Source organism: Chiloscyllium punctatum, chromosome 19 (assembly GCF_047496795.1).
Source record: "Chiloscyllium punctatum isolate Juve2018m chromosome 19, sChiPun1.3, whole genome shotgun sequence".
Lineage (NCBI taxonomy): Eukaryota > Metazoa > Chordata > Chondrichthyes > Orectolobiformes > Hemiscylliidae > Chiloscyllium > Chiloscyllium punctatum.
In genome coordinates this window covers 82,077,746-82,089,789 of record NC_092757.1, presented here as the reverse complement: position 1 = coordinate 82,089,789, position 12,044 = coordinate 82,077,746, and the positions used below count along the sequence as shown (strand labels likewise).

The 12,044-nt window shown below is 40.8% G+C and overlaps 1 protein-coding gene across 1 annotated transcript in view; it reads right to left on the bottom strand.

Annotated features, from left to right (window-relative positions):
• Positions 1-8,115, bottom strand: part of aspa (aspartoacylase) — a 37,094-nt gene extending 28,979 nt beyond the window's left edge. The window contains exon 1 of the mRNA XM_072589850.1: positions 7,650-8,115. Coding sequence (XP_072445951.1) covers positions 7,650-7,888 — 239 coding nt within the window. The 5' untranslated portion in view covers positions 7,889-8,115. The remainder of the gene's footprint in view (positions 1-7,649) is intronic.
• Between the last annotated feature and the right edge of the window lie 3,929 nt (positions 8,116-12,044).

The window sequence follows — 12,044 nt, the reverse complement described above, 5'->3', positions numbered from 1 at the left end:
TTGTCTCCATCGGCAAATAGGATATATAGGTTTGACAAATTCTATCTTAGTTAGAGTACCAACTGCCAGTTGTGATAGAGAGTGCCAAACATCCAAACCCCTGGTGTAGAAATGTCTCTTATTTTCACACCTGTAAGATCAAACTCTGGGTTTTAGTCCATGCCCCATTGACCTGGACTCCCAAACAAAGTGAAATCGTATCTATCTACTTGATAGATTTCCCTCAGTCCTTGAAACCATAATTAATAATATCCAAAAGAATTCTCATTTGTAAGGAAAAGAACCTTACCTTATTTTGTCTCACAAGGCCAGTATATCCTTCCTATTGTACAAGATGCTGTGAACTTCTCAAAGTATTCCAGGGGTGATCTAACGGGGGCTTTGTATAGTTGAAGCATGCCTTCTCCCCATTTGGATTCTAGATCTCTAGATACAAAGGTCAACATTCCATTGGCCTTTTTGATTATTTTCTGTACCTGTAGTACTACCATAACCTATTACGTCATTCCTATTCACCATGGTTCGTATGCAGAGCAAGAAAGGCAGATCCAACAATGTAACGATTTGTATTATTTCATCCTCATATGCTCCAAAAGGAAAAGATAAATTATTGTTACAAAAGCAGAAATTGCTGGCAGAAACTCAGCAGGTCTTGCAGCATCTGTGGGGAGAAAGCAGAGTTAATGTTTTGAACCTGGTGACTCTTCATCAGAACTCGAGTTTTCTTCATTACTCTTGACTCTATCATTCTTCACTTTGAAAAAAAAGAGTTGTATCGGAATTAAAGTGTTTTCTTTGTTTCTCTCGCCATAGATGCTACCCATGTACTGAAATTCTCCAGCAAGTTTTGTTTTTGTTGTGGAATATCTTCCTATGTTTGTATCAACCAAACAATGTAATTGGGTGCAAAACATCCTTTCATCTGCTACACCAATGTGTCTTAAACTCAATGTCAGAACAGTGCCAGTGACATGTGCATTTCCCTCTTTGGACACTGAAACCCAATAGAAAATGCTGGTGAGAAAGTCAGCAGGTCAAGTTTTGAACTAAACTAAAGAATCATACTGGACTGAAAATATTAACTCTGCTTCTCTCTCTACAGATACTGCCGGACTTGCTGAGGTTCTCCAGCACTTTCTATTTCCATTTCAGATTTCCGCCATTTGCAGTGTTTTGCCTTGAGTCAATACCAGATTATAGAAACATCATAATGGTTTACTCAAATACAGGTAGGGTATAAATTTTACTTTACAAGTGACAGCAAAGCAGCAGCATGTTACGGTGGAAGTATATGCAATAGTAAATTTCAAAAGGGCATTAGACAAATTATCAAAAGCAAAGAATTTGCGGGGCCATGGGGAATGAACAGCCAGTGGGGCTAATTCAACAGCTGCTCTGTGCTTTGTGATTGTTTTGTGTCTCTCGCTGCCATTCCTTTCCATTCATTTGGATGGACAGTTTTTGACCAGCATGCTACATTCTGCTTTTGTAAGTGTTCAATCGAATTTGCTATTTGGCTGCTCAGTTACAGTAGAAATCGAAGTCTTGTGCTATCATATGCAAGTGTACTCCCTCTCCCTATTCTTGAGGCATCAGCCAATGTCATAGTCTACAGTTATGATATTTTCATAAGCTACATGTTTGATATTCAGGCCACTAATGCAAATTAAAAGCAATGGTGTCGAAACAACAATTCACAAAGAATTCTCTTTAATGCTTCTTTTGAATGACTCTTTGCTCATCGATGTCCACGTTCCAGGTTTTTTTTAAAAAGCTTTTAATTCAATTAGAAATCAATCCATTGTCAGAGTTATTTGATAGTCCAAAAAGAACATATCCAAGATTCCCACTATCTACCCGATCAGTCATGACCATAAAGTAATCAAAGACAGGATATTCTCCTTCTACCCCCATATTGGGTTTTTTAAATTAAGTTAATGCTACCTATTTTTCTAAGTATTAGTGTTCACTACAGGGCCTGCAGCCTCTTGGATCAAATTTATTGCTGGTTTTAAAAATTAGTACCACGATTACTTGGTTCCAAATATGTGGAATCTCACGAAAAGTGCAGCAATCCCTTAGTAACTGACATCCCACAGATTTCATCCTAAATGCCTTCTGACATTCCTCTGTCCACTGAAGTTTTCGGCACTTTTTCACCAAGTCAGCCAATAGAGCAACCACTCTGCTAACATTTGGTAGAAACTTCTAATATGGAACCATTCAGTCCCAGGAATCATTGCATTTCCCTCTTCTTGGGTGGTATGGGCAATTCTGCAATAAACTTTCTTTTCAAATTCAGTGCAGCCATTGTTCCCTGTCTAAAGATATGGGCCAGGAATGTGATTTGGGCTTTTGGGAATTCACTCTTAGCCAGGTTTATCACCGAACCCACCTCCCAAATTCAATCAAACAATTCCGAATGATGTTTCAGATGTTCCTTCCATGTGTAACTAAAAATCACCAGATCTTTGATGTACACCACATAATTGGGTAATCCAGAAATTACTTTATTGGTTAGTCTTTGAAATATAGTATGTGAATTTTTTATACCAAATGGCAAGACTTGATACTAGTACAATCCATGTGGTGTCATGAAAGCTTTTTTGTATAAGGTTACCTGCCAGTATTCTGTGTCAGTCCAACTTAGAAATATAAGTTGTTTATCCCACCTTCTCAATATATAGTCTTACAAACATGGAAGTGGATGTGAATTAGATGTTGTAACTGCATTGGCTTAGTGATAGTCCACACATGATTACAGCATACCAGCTGGTTTTGGCACCATTACTATGGATGAGCACCAGTCACTGGAACTCACGTCAATTACATTGTCCTTGAGCATGGATTCGATGCCTTTTTGAACCTGTGCCAACTTTAGAGGGTTAGGTTTATAAGGATGTTTTTTAATTGGAACAGCGTCTTCTACATCTACATCATGCATAATTAGATTAGTATTTCCTAACTTATTCCCACATATATGCCCATATGCTTGTAATAAACCTTTCAGGTTATTTCAATTTCCCTCTAGGAGGTAACTAAATAATTTATCCCAATTTTTGAATACTTCCAGATTCTCCAATATAATTTGAGGAATGTCTAACTCAGAATCATCTAGTTCACTAGCTCCATCTACAAACTTGACTTGGATCAACAATCCCCATATGGTCATCAGCCATTTCATTTGTTTAACCACTTTCTTAAATTAAATTAAAAAGGCTTCTCCATCATACTCAAACTTAGGCCACACTTGGACATATTTAAATAGATAGTCATTTTGCTATGGTAGGAGAAAGCGAGGACTGCAGATGCTGGAGATCAGAGTCAAGAGTGTGGTGCTGGAAAAGTACAGGTCAGGCAACATTAGAGGAGCAGGAGAATCAACATTTCAAGGGCTTTTGCCCGAAATGTTGATTCGCCTGCTCCTCGGATGCTGCCTGACCTGCTGTGCTTTTCCAGCACCACCATCTCGACTTTGACTATAATAGGATTGCTCTCCTTCACTGTCCTCATCACTATTCCTACCTTTCACCTCTGCCATTTTAAGTCAGCTTTGAGTTTTCGGCTGCAACTTCTGAAGTTCACAAGCTTTTTTTCTCCCCTTCTTCTGCCTGGGCCTTCATTTCCTTTTGCTTTGACCTGCTTTTAATTGTACTTCAAGTGGTTTAATTTCTTTTCTGTTTCTTTTTCTTTTGCCTCCAAATCAAGCTACTTCATTTTCAATTGAATTTTAGCCATTCCCAATGATTTTGATTGCATTCCTAGCAACTGTAAATACTGCACGATTGCCATAGTTATTTCCCCTTTCCTCACTCCAGCTGGTCTGCCAATTCCAAAACCTTTGCCTTCCTCACTTTCTGTAAAACTCCTGAATAACTCATTTCACTCGCCAGAAAACTCTTACCAACTGAAAGAGTCATTATTACACAAGGAACATTCTTTTTAAACCAACCAAATACAACACCTGAAATAAAATCCACTAGCACTCATCACCTACTGCCTTTGAGTCCAACAATCCTGAACCCAATCTTGGTCTTGACAAGAGTTCCCAATTTGTTGTGGACCAGATCAAAACCCCTGAAAATATATTAAGAGGATAGCCTAGACTATATATTTTTTTCTTATTTTAAAGGCAAGTGCTAGGTGTTGCATTCCAGATGCAATTTGATAGGTCAAACTACCAGATTTGAAGCAAAACACTTTATTCATACATTATAGTAACAACTACAACAACAACTTGGAATAATTAAATCTGTTGGAAAACTTAACTGAATCATTTTATTTAACTACTAAACAATAATTCTTCCAATATAGTAACATCCCATGAACACACTCTTGACAAAAAGGCAAAATTCAGTAAAACAGATTGTTTCACATGCAATTCTCCAGTCCAGGAGGAAAAATGACAAGACAAAACTGACAGAGTAGCAGGGAAAGTTGTAATGCAGCTTCCAAACCCAACTTCAAGTCCCCAGCAACTGTCACCACTGAAAAGCTAAATCTAAAAGTTCTGGCTGTGGGGGAGATTGACTCCATCCATTCAGGCCGCTTCTATTGTTCCAAACATTAAAAAAAAACCCAAGGCCCCACAAGCTGTTTACTTTATGGGCTTTCAATAGGCAGCTCACAACCTTTGCCTTAAAATCTCTCCAAAGAAAGAGGACAAAATACACCTCTTAAAACCATAGTATCATCATAATTGTCAAAGTTATTTGATAGTCCAAAAAGAACATATGAGATTCCCACTATCTACCTTATCAGTCACAACCACAAAGTAATCAAATACAGGACATTCTCCGTCTATCTCCACACTCAGTGTTTTTAATTAAGTTTATGCTTGGTAGAATAGTTTTTTTTTGCTTAGTATTAGTGTTCACTACTGGGTCTGCAGTTACTGGGATCAAATTTACTGCACTTTTTAAAAATTGGTACCATGATTGCTTGTTTCCAACTATGTGACATCTCACGAATGTGCAGCAATCCCTTCATGTTGGAAATGGACATCTCACAGATTTCATTCTAGTTTTCTTTGAAAGTCAAAGAGATTTAGGTCTTTCCCTTCTGCCCCCTAGTCTTTAAGACTTTGGGTATATGGCAAAGCTTAGGTGTACAACTTTAATATTTTTATCTTTTATATATTCAGTGGCATACCTACTTTTCAGAATCCTAACTAATCTCTGACCATAAGGATCGTGTCAGGATATCAATTGGTGAAGCTACAGTCATTAAATTGTAACTACTGATGGATTGCAGGCAGGCATTTGCATCACTGAATGCAGGAAAAATACATTTCTCTGACCACATAAGACACAGGAGTAGGAGTAGGTCATATGACCCCTCAAGCCTGCCTCACTATTTAATAATATTGTAGTTTATCTTTGACCTCAAACCCACTTTCCGGGCTGATCCCCATATCCCTGGATTCCCTTTCAGTCCAAAGGTCTAGGGATCTCAGCCCTGAACATGGTCAACAATTGACCATCTCAGGCTTCTGGGATAGAGAAATTCTAAGATTCACAAGCCTCAGAGGGAAGAAGCTCTTCCAGATCATCAAACCTTTAACTTGGAACTGTGCTTCCTAATTCTAGAGCTGATGATCTGAAAACATTTTTGATTTAACAACTGTCCAATTTATATACAAACACCCACATACAAGAATCAAATAGCTTTAACTTGGGGGAGCCGATGTCCTGTCTGCTAGATAGCCCACTCTCTGTATGTAACCTGTTGACTTCTATGGATTTAAATGGGAGCAGTTTTTATTTTAAAATAGTAAGGCTATGCCGCCTGCTGGATTATTACTCTGCAATGATATTGGAAATGACCCACATGAGCCTAACATTCTGTTAGTGTTTCTCGTCATGTAAACTACTCATCTGTACCTATGAGAAAGTGAGGACTGCAGATGCTGGAGTACCAGAGTTGAAAAACGTGGTGCTGGAAAAACACAGCAGGCCAGGCAGCATCCAAGCAGGAGAATCGACATTTTGGGCATAAGCCCTTCTTCAGGAAGAAGGGCTTTTGCCTGAAACGTCAATTCTCCTGCTCCTCGGATGCTGCCTGGCCTGCTGTGTTTTTCCAGCACCACATTTTTCAACTCTCATCTATACCTTCCTCCTTTGTTTGCCTATCCCTTCAATATTCCTATTTTTAAAACAATCATTTAAATTACTTTTAGATTAGATTAGATTACTTACAGTGTGGAAACAGGCCCTTCGGCCCAACAAGTCCACACCGCCCCGCCGAAGCGCAACCCACCCATACCCCTACATCTACATCTACATCTACCCCTTACCTAACACTACGGGCAATTTAGCCTGGCCAATTCACCTGACCTGCACATCTTTGGACTGTGGGAGGAAACCGGAGCACCCGGAGGAAACCCACGCAGACACGGGGAGAACGTGCAAACTCCACACAGTCAGTCGCCTGAGGCGGGAATTGAACCCGGGTCTCCAGCGCTGCGAGGCAGCAGTGCTAACCACTGTGCCACCGTGCCGCCCAGGATATACAGTGTTTAACAGGATATACAGTGTTTCAAATATGGTTAGTGGCAGATAATCCATTTTCTCACATTAGTGTAGCATGGTAGCTCAGTGGTTAGCACTGCTGCCTCACAGTGCTCAGGACATGGGTTCAATTCCATCCTCGGATAACTGTCTGCTTAGATTCTGCACGTTCTCCTTGCATGGGTTTCTTTTGGGTTCTCCGATTGCCTCCCATTGTCCAAAAATGTGTAGGTTAGGTGAATTGGCCATGCTAAAATTACCCATATTGCCCAGGGATGTGCAGGCTAGGAGGATTAGCTATGGGATAATGCAGTTACCAGAATAGGGTAGGGGGTAGGTGTGGGTGGGATGCTCCTCGGAGATTTGGTGTGGACTCAATGGGCTGAATGGCCTGCTTCCACACTGTAGGGATTCTATGACTCTAAATAACCTCAACGTGAATCATTTTCCAAAAGCTGTTGCTGCACGTTCTCACCAATGCCTGGCCGCCGTCCACCCTTTATTGGAGCTGCACAGATGGGAAAAGGCTAACATGACAATAAAATAAAACAAGGGATACTGGAAATCTGAAACAAGAACAGAAACTCGACAGGTCGGGCAGCATCTATAGGGAGGCAGCTGGGTCGATGAGGCCAGTGACCCTTCGCCAGAAACGTAATCAAAGTCTGGCGTGAGTTGGTCACGCTTTCCCACCTTATGTTCCAAATCCCAACACGGAAATGGGCTTCCAGCCCCCGAGGCAGGAACTGGTCAATCAACAAACTTGCACCAAGTTTGTGTTTGCTTCCAGCCAGGGATTTCAGTTGGTAGCACTGTAATACATTGGCCATTACACTGCTATCCTTATAAACACTGGATACGTCCATTTACTGTGAGGAATTTTGAGTGGGGAGGAACTTGCAAGTTAGCATATGTTTGGGAGCGATTACACAGCAGCTATATCATGTCAGTTCTGAACAACTGGTCCCCCTGCTCGCCACATTGATAAAATTACTTTCTGGTAAACACATCCCCCGGTAATATCTCGGTATCTCTGCAGTCCTGGAGAGGGGCACCTGTAAACCGATCTCTCCAGCTCATTGCTAGCCTCCAGCCCAGCACTCTGTATGAATCCACTGCCAGGGCGATGCATTTTCTTACCTGAGATTTTCCTCCGTGAAGGCTCGGTTCAAGTCACAGTCCACATAACGGGTACATCTCTGCACAGCGGCGGGATTGCTGAGATAGGGCTGGACCTCCAAGGAAGGGCGCTGGAGCTCCGATTTGTCCTTAAGCCAGTGCCTGACTAAAAATACCCCTGACAGCTCATTCCCATGAGTGCCCCCGAACACAGCGATCCTGCGGATTGCAGGCAGACACGCCACTCCCGCGGAAGCCATATCCCGTGTCAAAAAAACACACACAATCTCTTCACCAGGCGAACACTTTTCTCTGCAAAAAAACTTTGGACGGAAGTGAAACTTGGATTGTTGCAGAGAGAGCTAACTTGCCAACGATCGACCGCATCTCATTCCTGCAGAGACAACGAATCAGTGAGAGTCTGTTAATGTCATGTCAGAGTCAGAAAATTGTAAGGCGTTCCGGACTGAAATAGCGACCTTAATTAAATCAGGGCGTTTCCAGACACGCCCTGGTAATGAATATTCAGTTTCTTCGTAGACTCCCGACAGCATGGAAACAGGCCATTAGGCCCGAATAGCCCACACTGACCCTCCAGAGAGTATCCCATTCCCTTACTCTACATTTCCCCTGAATGATGCATCCAACCTACACATCCTTGAACACTATGGGAAATTTAGCACAGCCAATTCACCTAAACTGCACATCTTTGGATTGTGGGAGGAAACCAAAGCACCCGGAGGAAACGCACGCAGACACGGGGAGAACGTGCAAACTCCACACAGTCACCGGAGGCTGGAATTGAACCCGGGTCCCTGTGAGGCAGCAGTGCTAACCACTGAGCCACTCCATGGGTATGAATAGATTAATGGCCCTAATTATCAAAGCTGATACTCAGTTTGTGTAGACTGACAAGGTATACTTTACAGTGAAGATACCAATGAAAATTTCTAATGTTTGATCCCATGCTGTATGCCTCATATGGATTGTACATTAACACTCCTACAATTATGTTGAGGCACTGAGGGGTTTTAGAGTCATAGTTATAGAGCTGTACAGCACAGAAACAGATCCTTCAGTTCAACTCATCCATGCCGACCAGATACCCTAAATTAAACTAATCCTATTTGGCAGCATTTGGCTTATTTCCCTCTAAGCCCTTCCTACTCTTCTACCAATCCTTTTAAATGTTGTAATTTTACCAGCCTCCATTACTTCCTTTGGCAACTCATTCCATACATGCACCACCCTCTGTGTGAAAACATTGCCCCTTAGGTCCCTTTTTAATCTTTCCCCTCTCACCTTAAACCTATGTCCGCTAGGTTTTGACTCCCCTACCCCAGGGAACAGACCTTGGCTATTCACCCTATTCATTGCTCCTCATGACTTTATAAAGTTACATAAAATCATCCTTCAGCCTCTGACGTTCCAGGGAAAACAGCCCCAGCCTGTTCATCCTCTCGCTATAGCTCAAACACTCAAACCTTGGTGACATCCTTATAAATCTTTTCTAACCTTTCAAGTTTCACAACATCATTCCTGTAGCAGGAAGACCAGAATTGTACGCAGTATTCCAATAATGGCCTAACCAATGTCCTGTACAGCTGCAACATGACATCCTAACTCCTATTGTTGATGCACTGACCAAGAAAGGTAAGCGTACCAAATGCCTTTTTCATTACCCTGTCTATCTGCGACTTCACTTTCAAGGAACTATGAACCTGCACTCCAAGGTCTCTTTGTTCAGCAACACTCCCCTGGACCTTACCATTAAGTGTATAAGTCTTTCGCAATGTACTTTTAATGAATAAAATATACATTTGGGAAATAAAATGTTATATGCATTAAAATTGCCTTGAGGTGAATGAGTATGGGTTTAGTGGGTTGGGGAAATAGTGTAGCCAAGTTGGCCCTTCAAATTGCTTTCTAGCAGTTTGGTGAATTTTGCTTCATTTGATCAATGAATCGGAAATAAAAATGTGGTTTCAGATAAAGAGTAATGACAAAATTAGAAACTACCAAGTGTCATAATAAACAAACCAGTTCACTAATGTCATTTAGGAAAGGAAAATGTACCCAGTCTGGCCTACATGACTCCAGACCAACAATATTACAGTTGACTTTAAACTACCCTCTGAATTGACCTGACAAGCCATGAAATCCACTGCCAAAAATAAAATGATAGCCCTCATGGATAGTACAATTCAAGAAGGCAGCTCACCACTTTGCTACACCTCCCACAGGAGAGGTACCAGAGGATTGGAAACTGCCAATGTGACACCCCCATTCAAAAAGGAAGGGAGGCAAAAAGATGGTAAATATAGGCCAATTAATCCAACATGAATTATTGGAAAAATATTGGAATCAAATATTCAGGAAGTAAAAGCAGAACGTTTGAAAAATCAAAATCTAATCTAATAGAGTCGGCATGGTTTCGTGAAAGGGAAATTATATCTGACTAACTTATTAGCGTTTTTCAAGGAATTCTCAGCCAGAGCAGATAAAGGGAAACCAGTAGATGTACAGTATTTGGACTCTCAGAAGACATTCAACAAGGTACCTCACAAAAGGTAAATTTGTAAATTAGGACTCCTTGTGTTGAAGGTAATATTTTGGCATGGATGGAGAATTGACTAATAGGCAGGAGAATGGGCAGGGCAGGGATCAGTGCTGGAACCACAAATACTTACAATACATATCTAAAAATGACTCAGAGGAAGGGAGTGAATGTCTTGTAGTCAAATTTGCAGAGAACACAAAAATTGGTAGAAAGGCAGGTTGCAAAGGGGATACATATAGAATACACAGAGATATCTAGGCAAAAGTGAGGATTGCAGATGTTGGAGATTAGAGTCGATAGTGTGGTACTGGAAAAGCATAGCAGGTCAGGCAGCATCCAAGGAGCAGGAGAATCGACAGTTCAGACAAAAGCGCCATACAGAGATATTGATAGGTTAGTCAAATGGATAAAAAAAATTGGCAAATGCTGTATTATGTGGGAAAATGTGAGATTGTTCATTTTATAAGGGAGAACAAAAAAGTGTTATTTAAACAGTGAACATCTGCAGAAAGCTTGAATACAAAGAGATTTGGGGAAACCTGTGTACATTACATAGAAAGTTAGCATGTAGGGCAGCAGGTAAAAAGGAAGACTAATGGAATGTTGGCCCTTATTTTAAGGGAGTTGGAATATAAGAGTATGGAAGCCTTACTACAACTGTACAAGGTGCTGGTGAGACCACATCTGGGATACTGTGAGCAGTTTTGGTCCCTTTATTTAAGGAAAGGTATCATTTCATAAGGGGCAGTTCAGTGAAGGTTCACTTGAATGATCCATGATAATGAGGGATTGTTTACGAGCAAAGGCTAATCAGTTGGGACTCTACTCACTGGAGTTTAGAAGAATGAGAAGTGACCAAATAGAAACATATAGGATTCTTAAGTTTTAAATAAATGCTAAAATAACATTTCCCTTCATGGGAGTGTCTGGGACCAGAGGACATAGCCTCAGAATAAAGGGACACCAATCTTAGGCTGAGATGAGGAAGAATTTCTTGTCTCAGAGCATGAGAGTCTTTGGAACTGCTTGCTGCAGAGAGTAGTGGGGGCAATCCTTGTGTATATTTCAGGTTAAGATAGATTCTTGATCAGTCAGCAAGTCAAGGGTCACCGGGAAAGGGCAGGAGAGTGGAAGTGAGGAATGTCAGATCAGCCATGATCCTTTTGGATAGTTAAGCAGGTTCAGGTAGCTGAATGGCTGATTCCTGTTCTGTTTTCTTACGGTTTTATGACTTAAATGTATTTAGGGGGTTGGGGTTCTCGCCTTGCCAATATGCAGTGAAGGAAAACAAAGTTTTAGTGAAATTGATTTGAATTATTGTGCCACATTTACTTCTGTTGTATGAATGATTTATTTCCACGTGGGAAGATCCTGCTTTGAGGGAGAGTGATGCTGTTTTAGGGAGGGGGAATCAGTGGCTTTATTGACTATGGAAGGAAGGAATGCTCTCAAAGTTTTTGAAATTTTCATGAGTGTACCATTTTGAAGTTCTCATGACAGGAATATCTCCTTCAACTCACCTGAGTCAATATCATAGGAGTGTCAATCAGAATAGCGTGTGAAATCATTTACAGATGCAATATCAAAGTTTATTTAATAAGCTTTTTGTCAATTATGTTGAATTTGACATAACTGTGTGAAGTTGTTGTTTTCCCCCCAACAGTGCCTTTAAACAAGCAACTGTTAGCATTGATAGAAGTTAGAGAATATCCAAGGAAAACTTTAAAGGTACTCATTTCTTCTCCATTAAGTATTCCCCCTAATGTGGGAGATTTATGTGATGAAAATAAAAGTTTTTCTTCAGGAATACTGCCCACTCCAACTGGATGTTCAAAGTTAAAAATCACGCAACACCT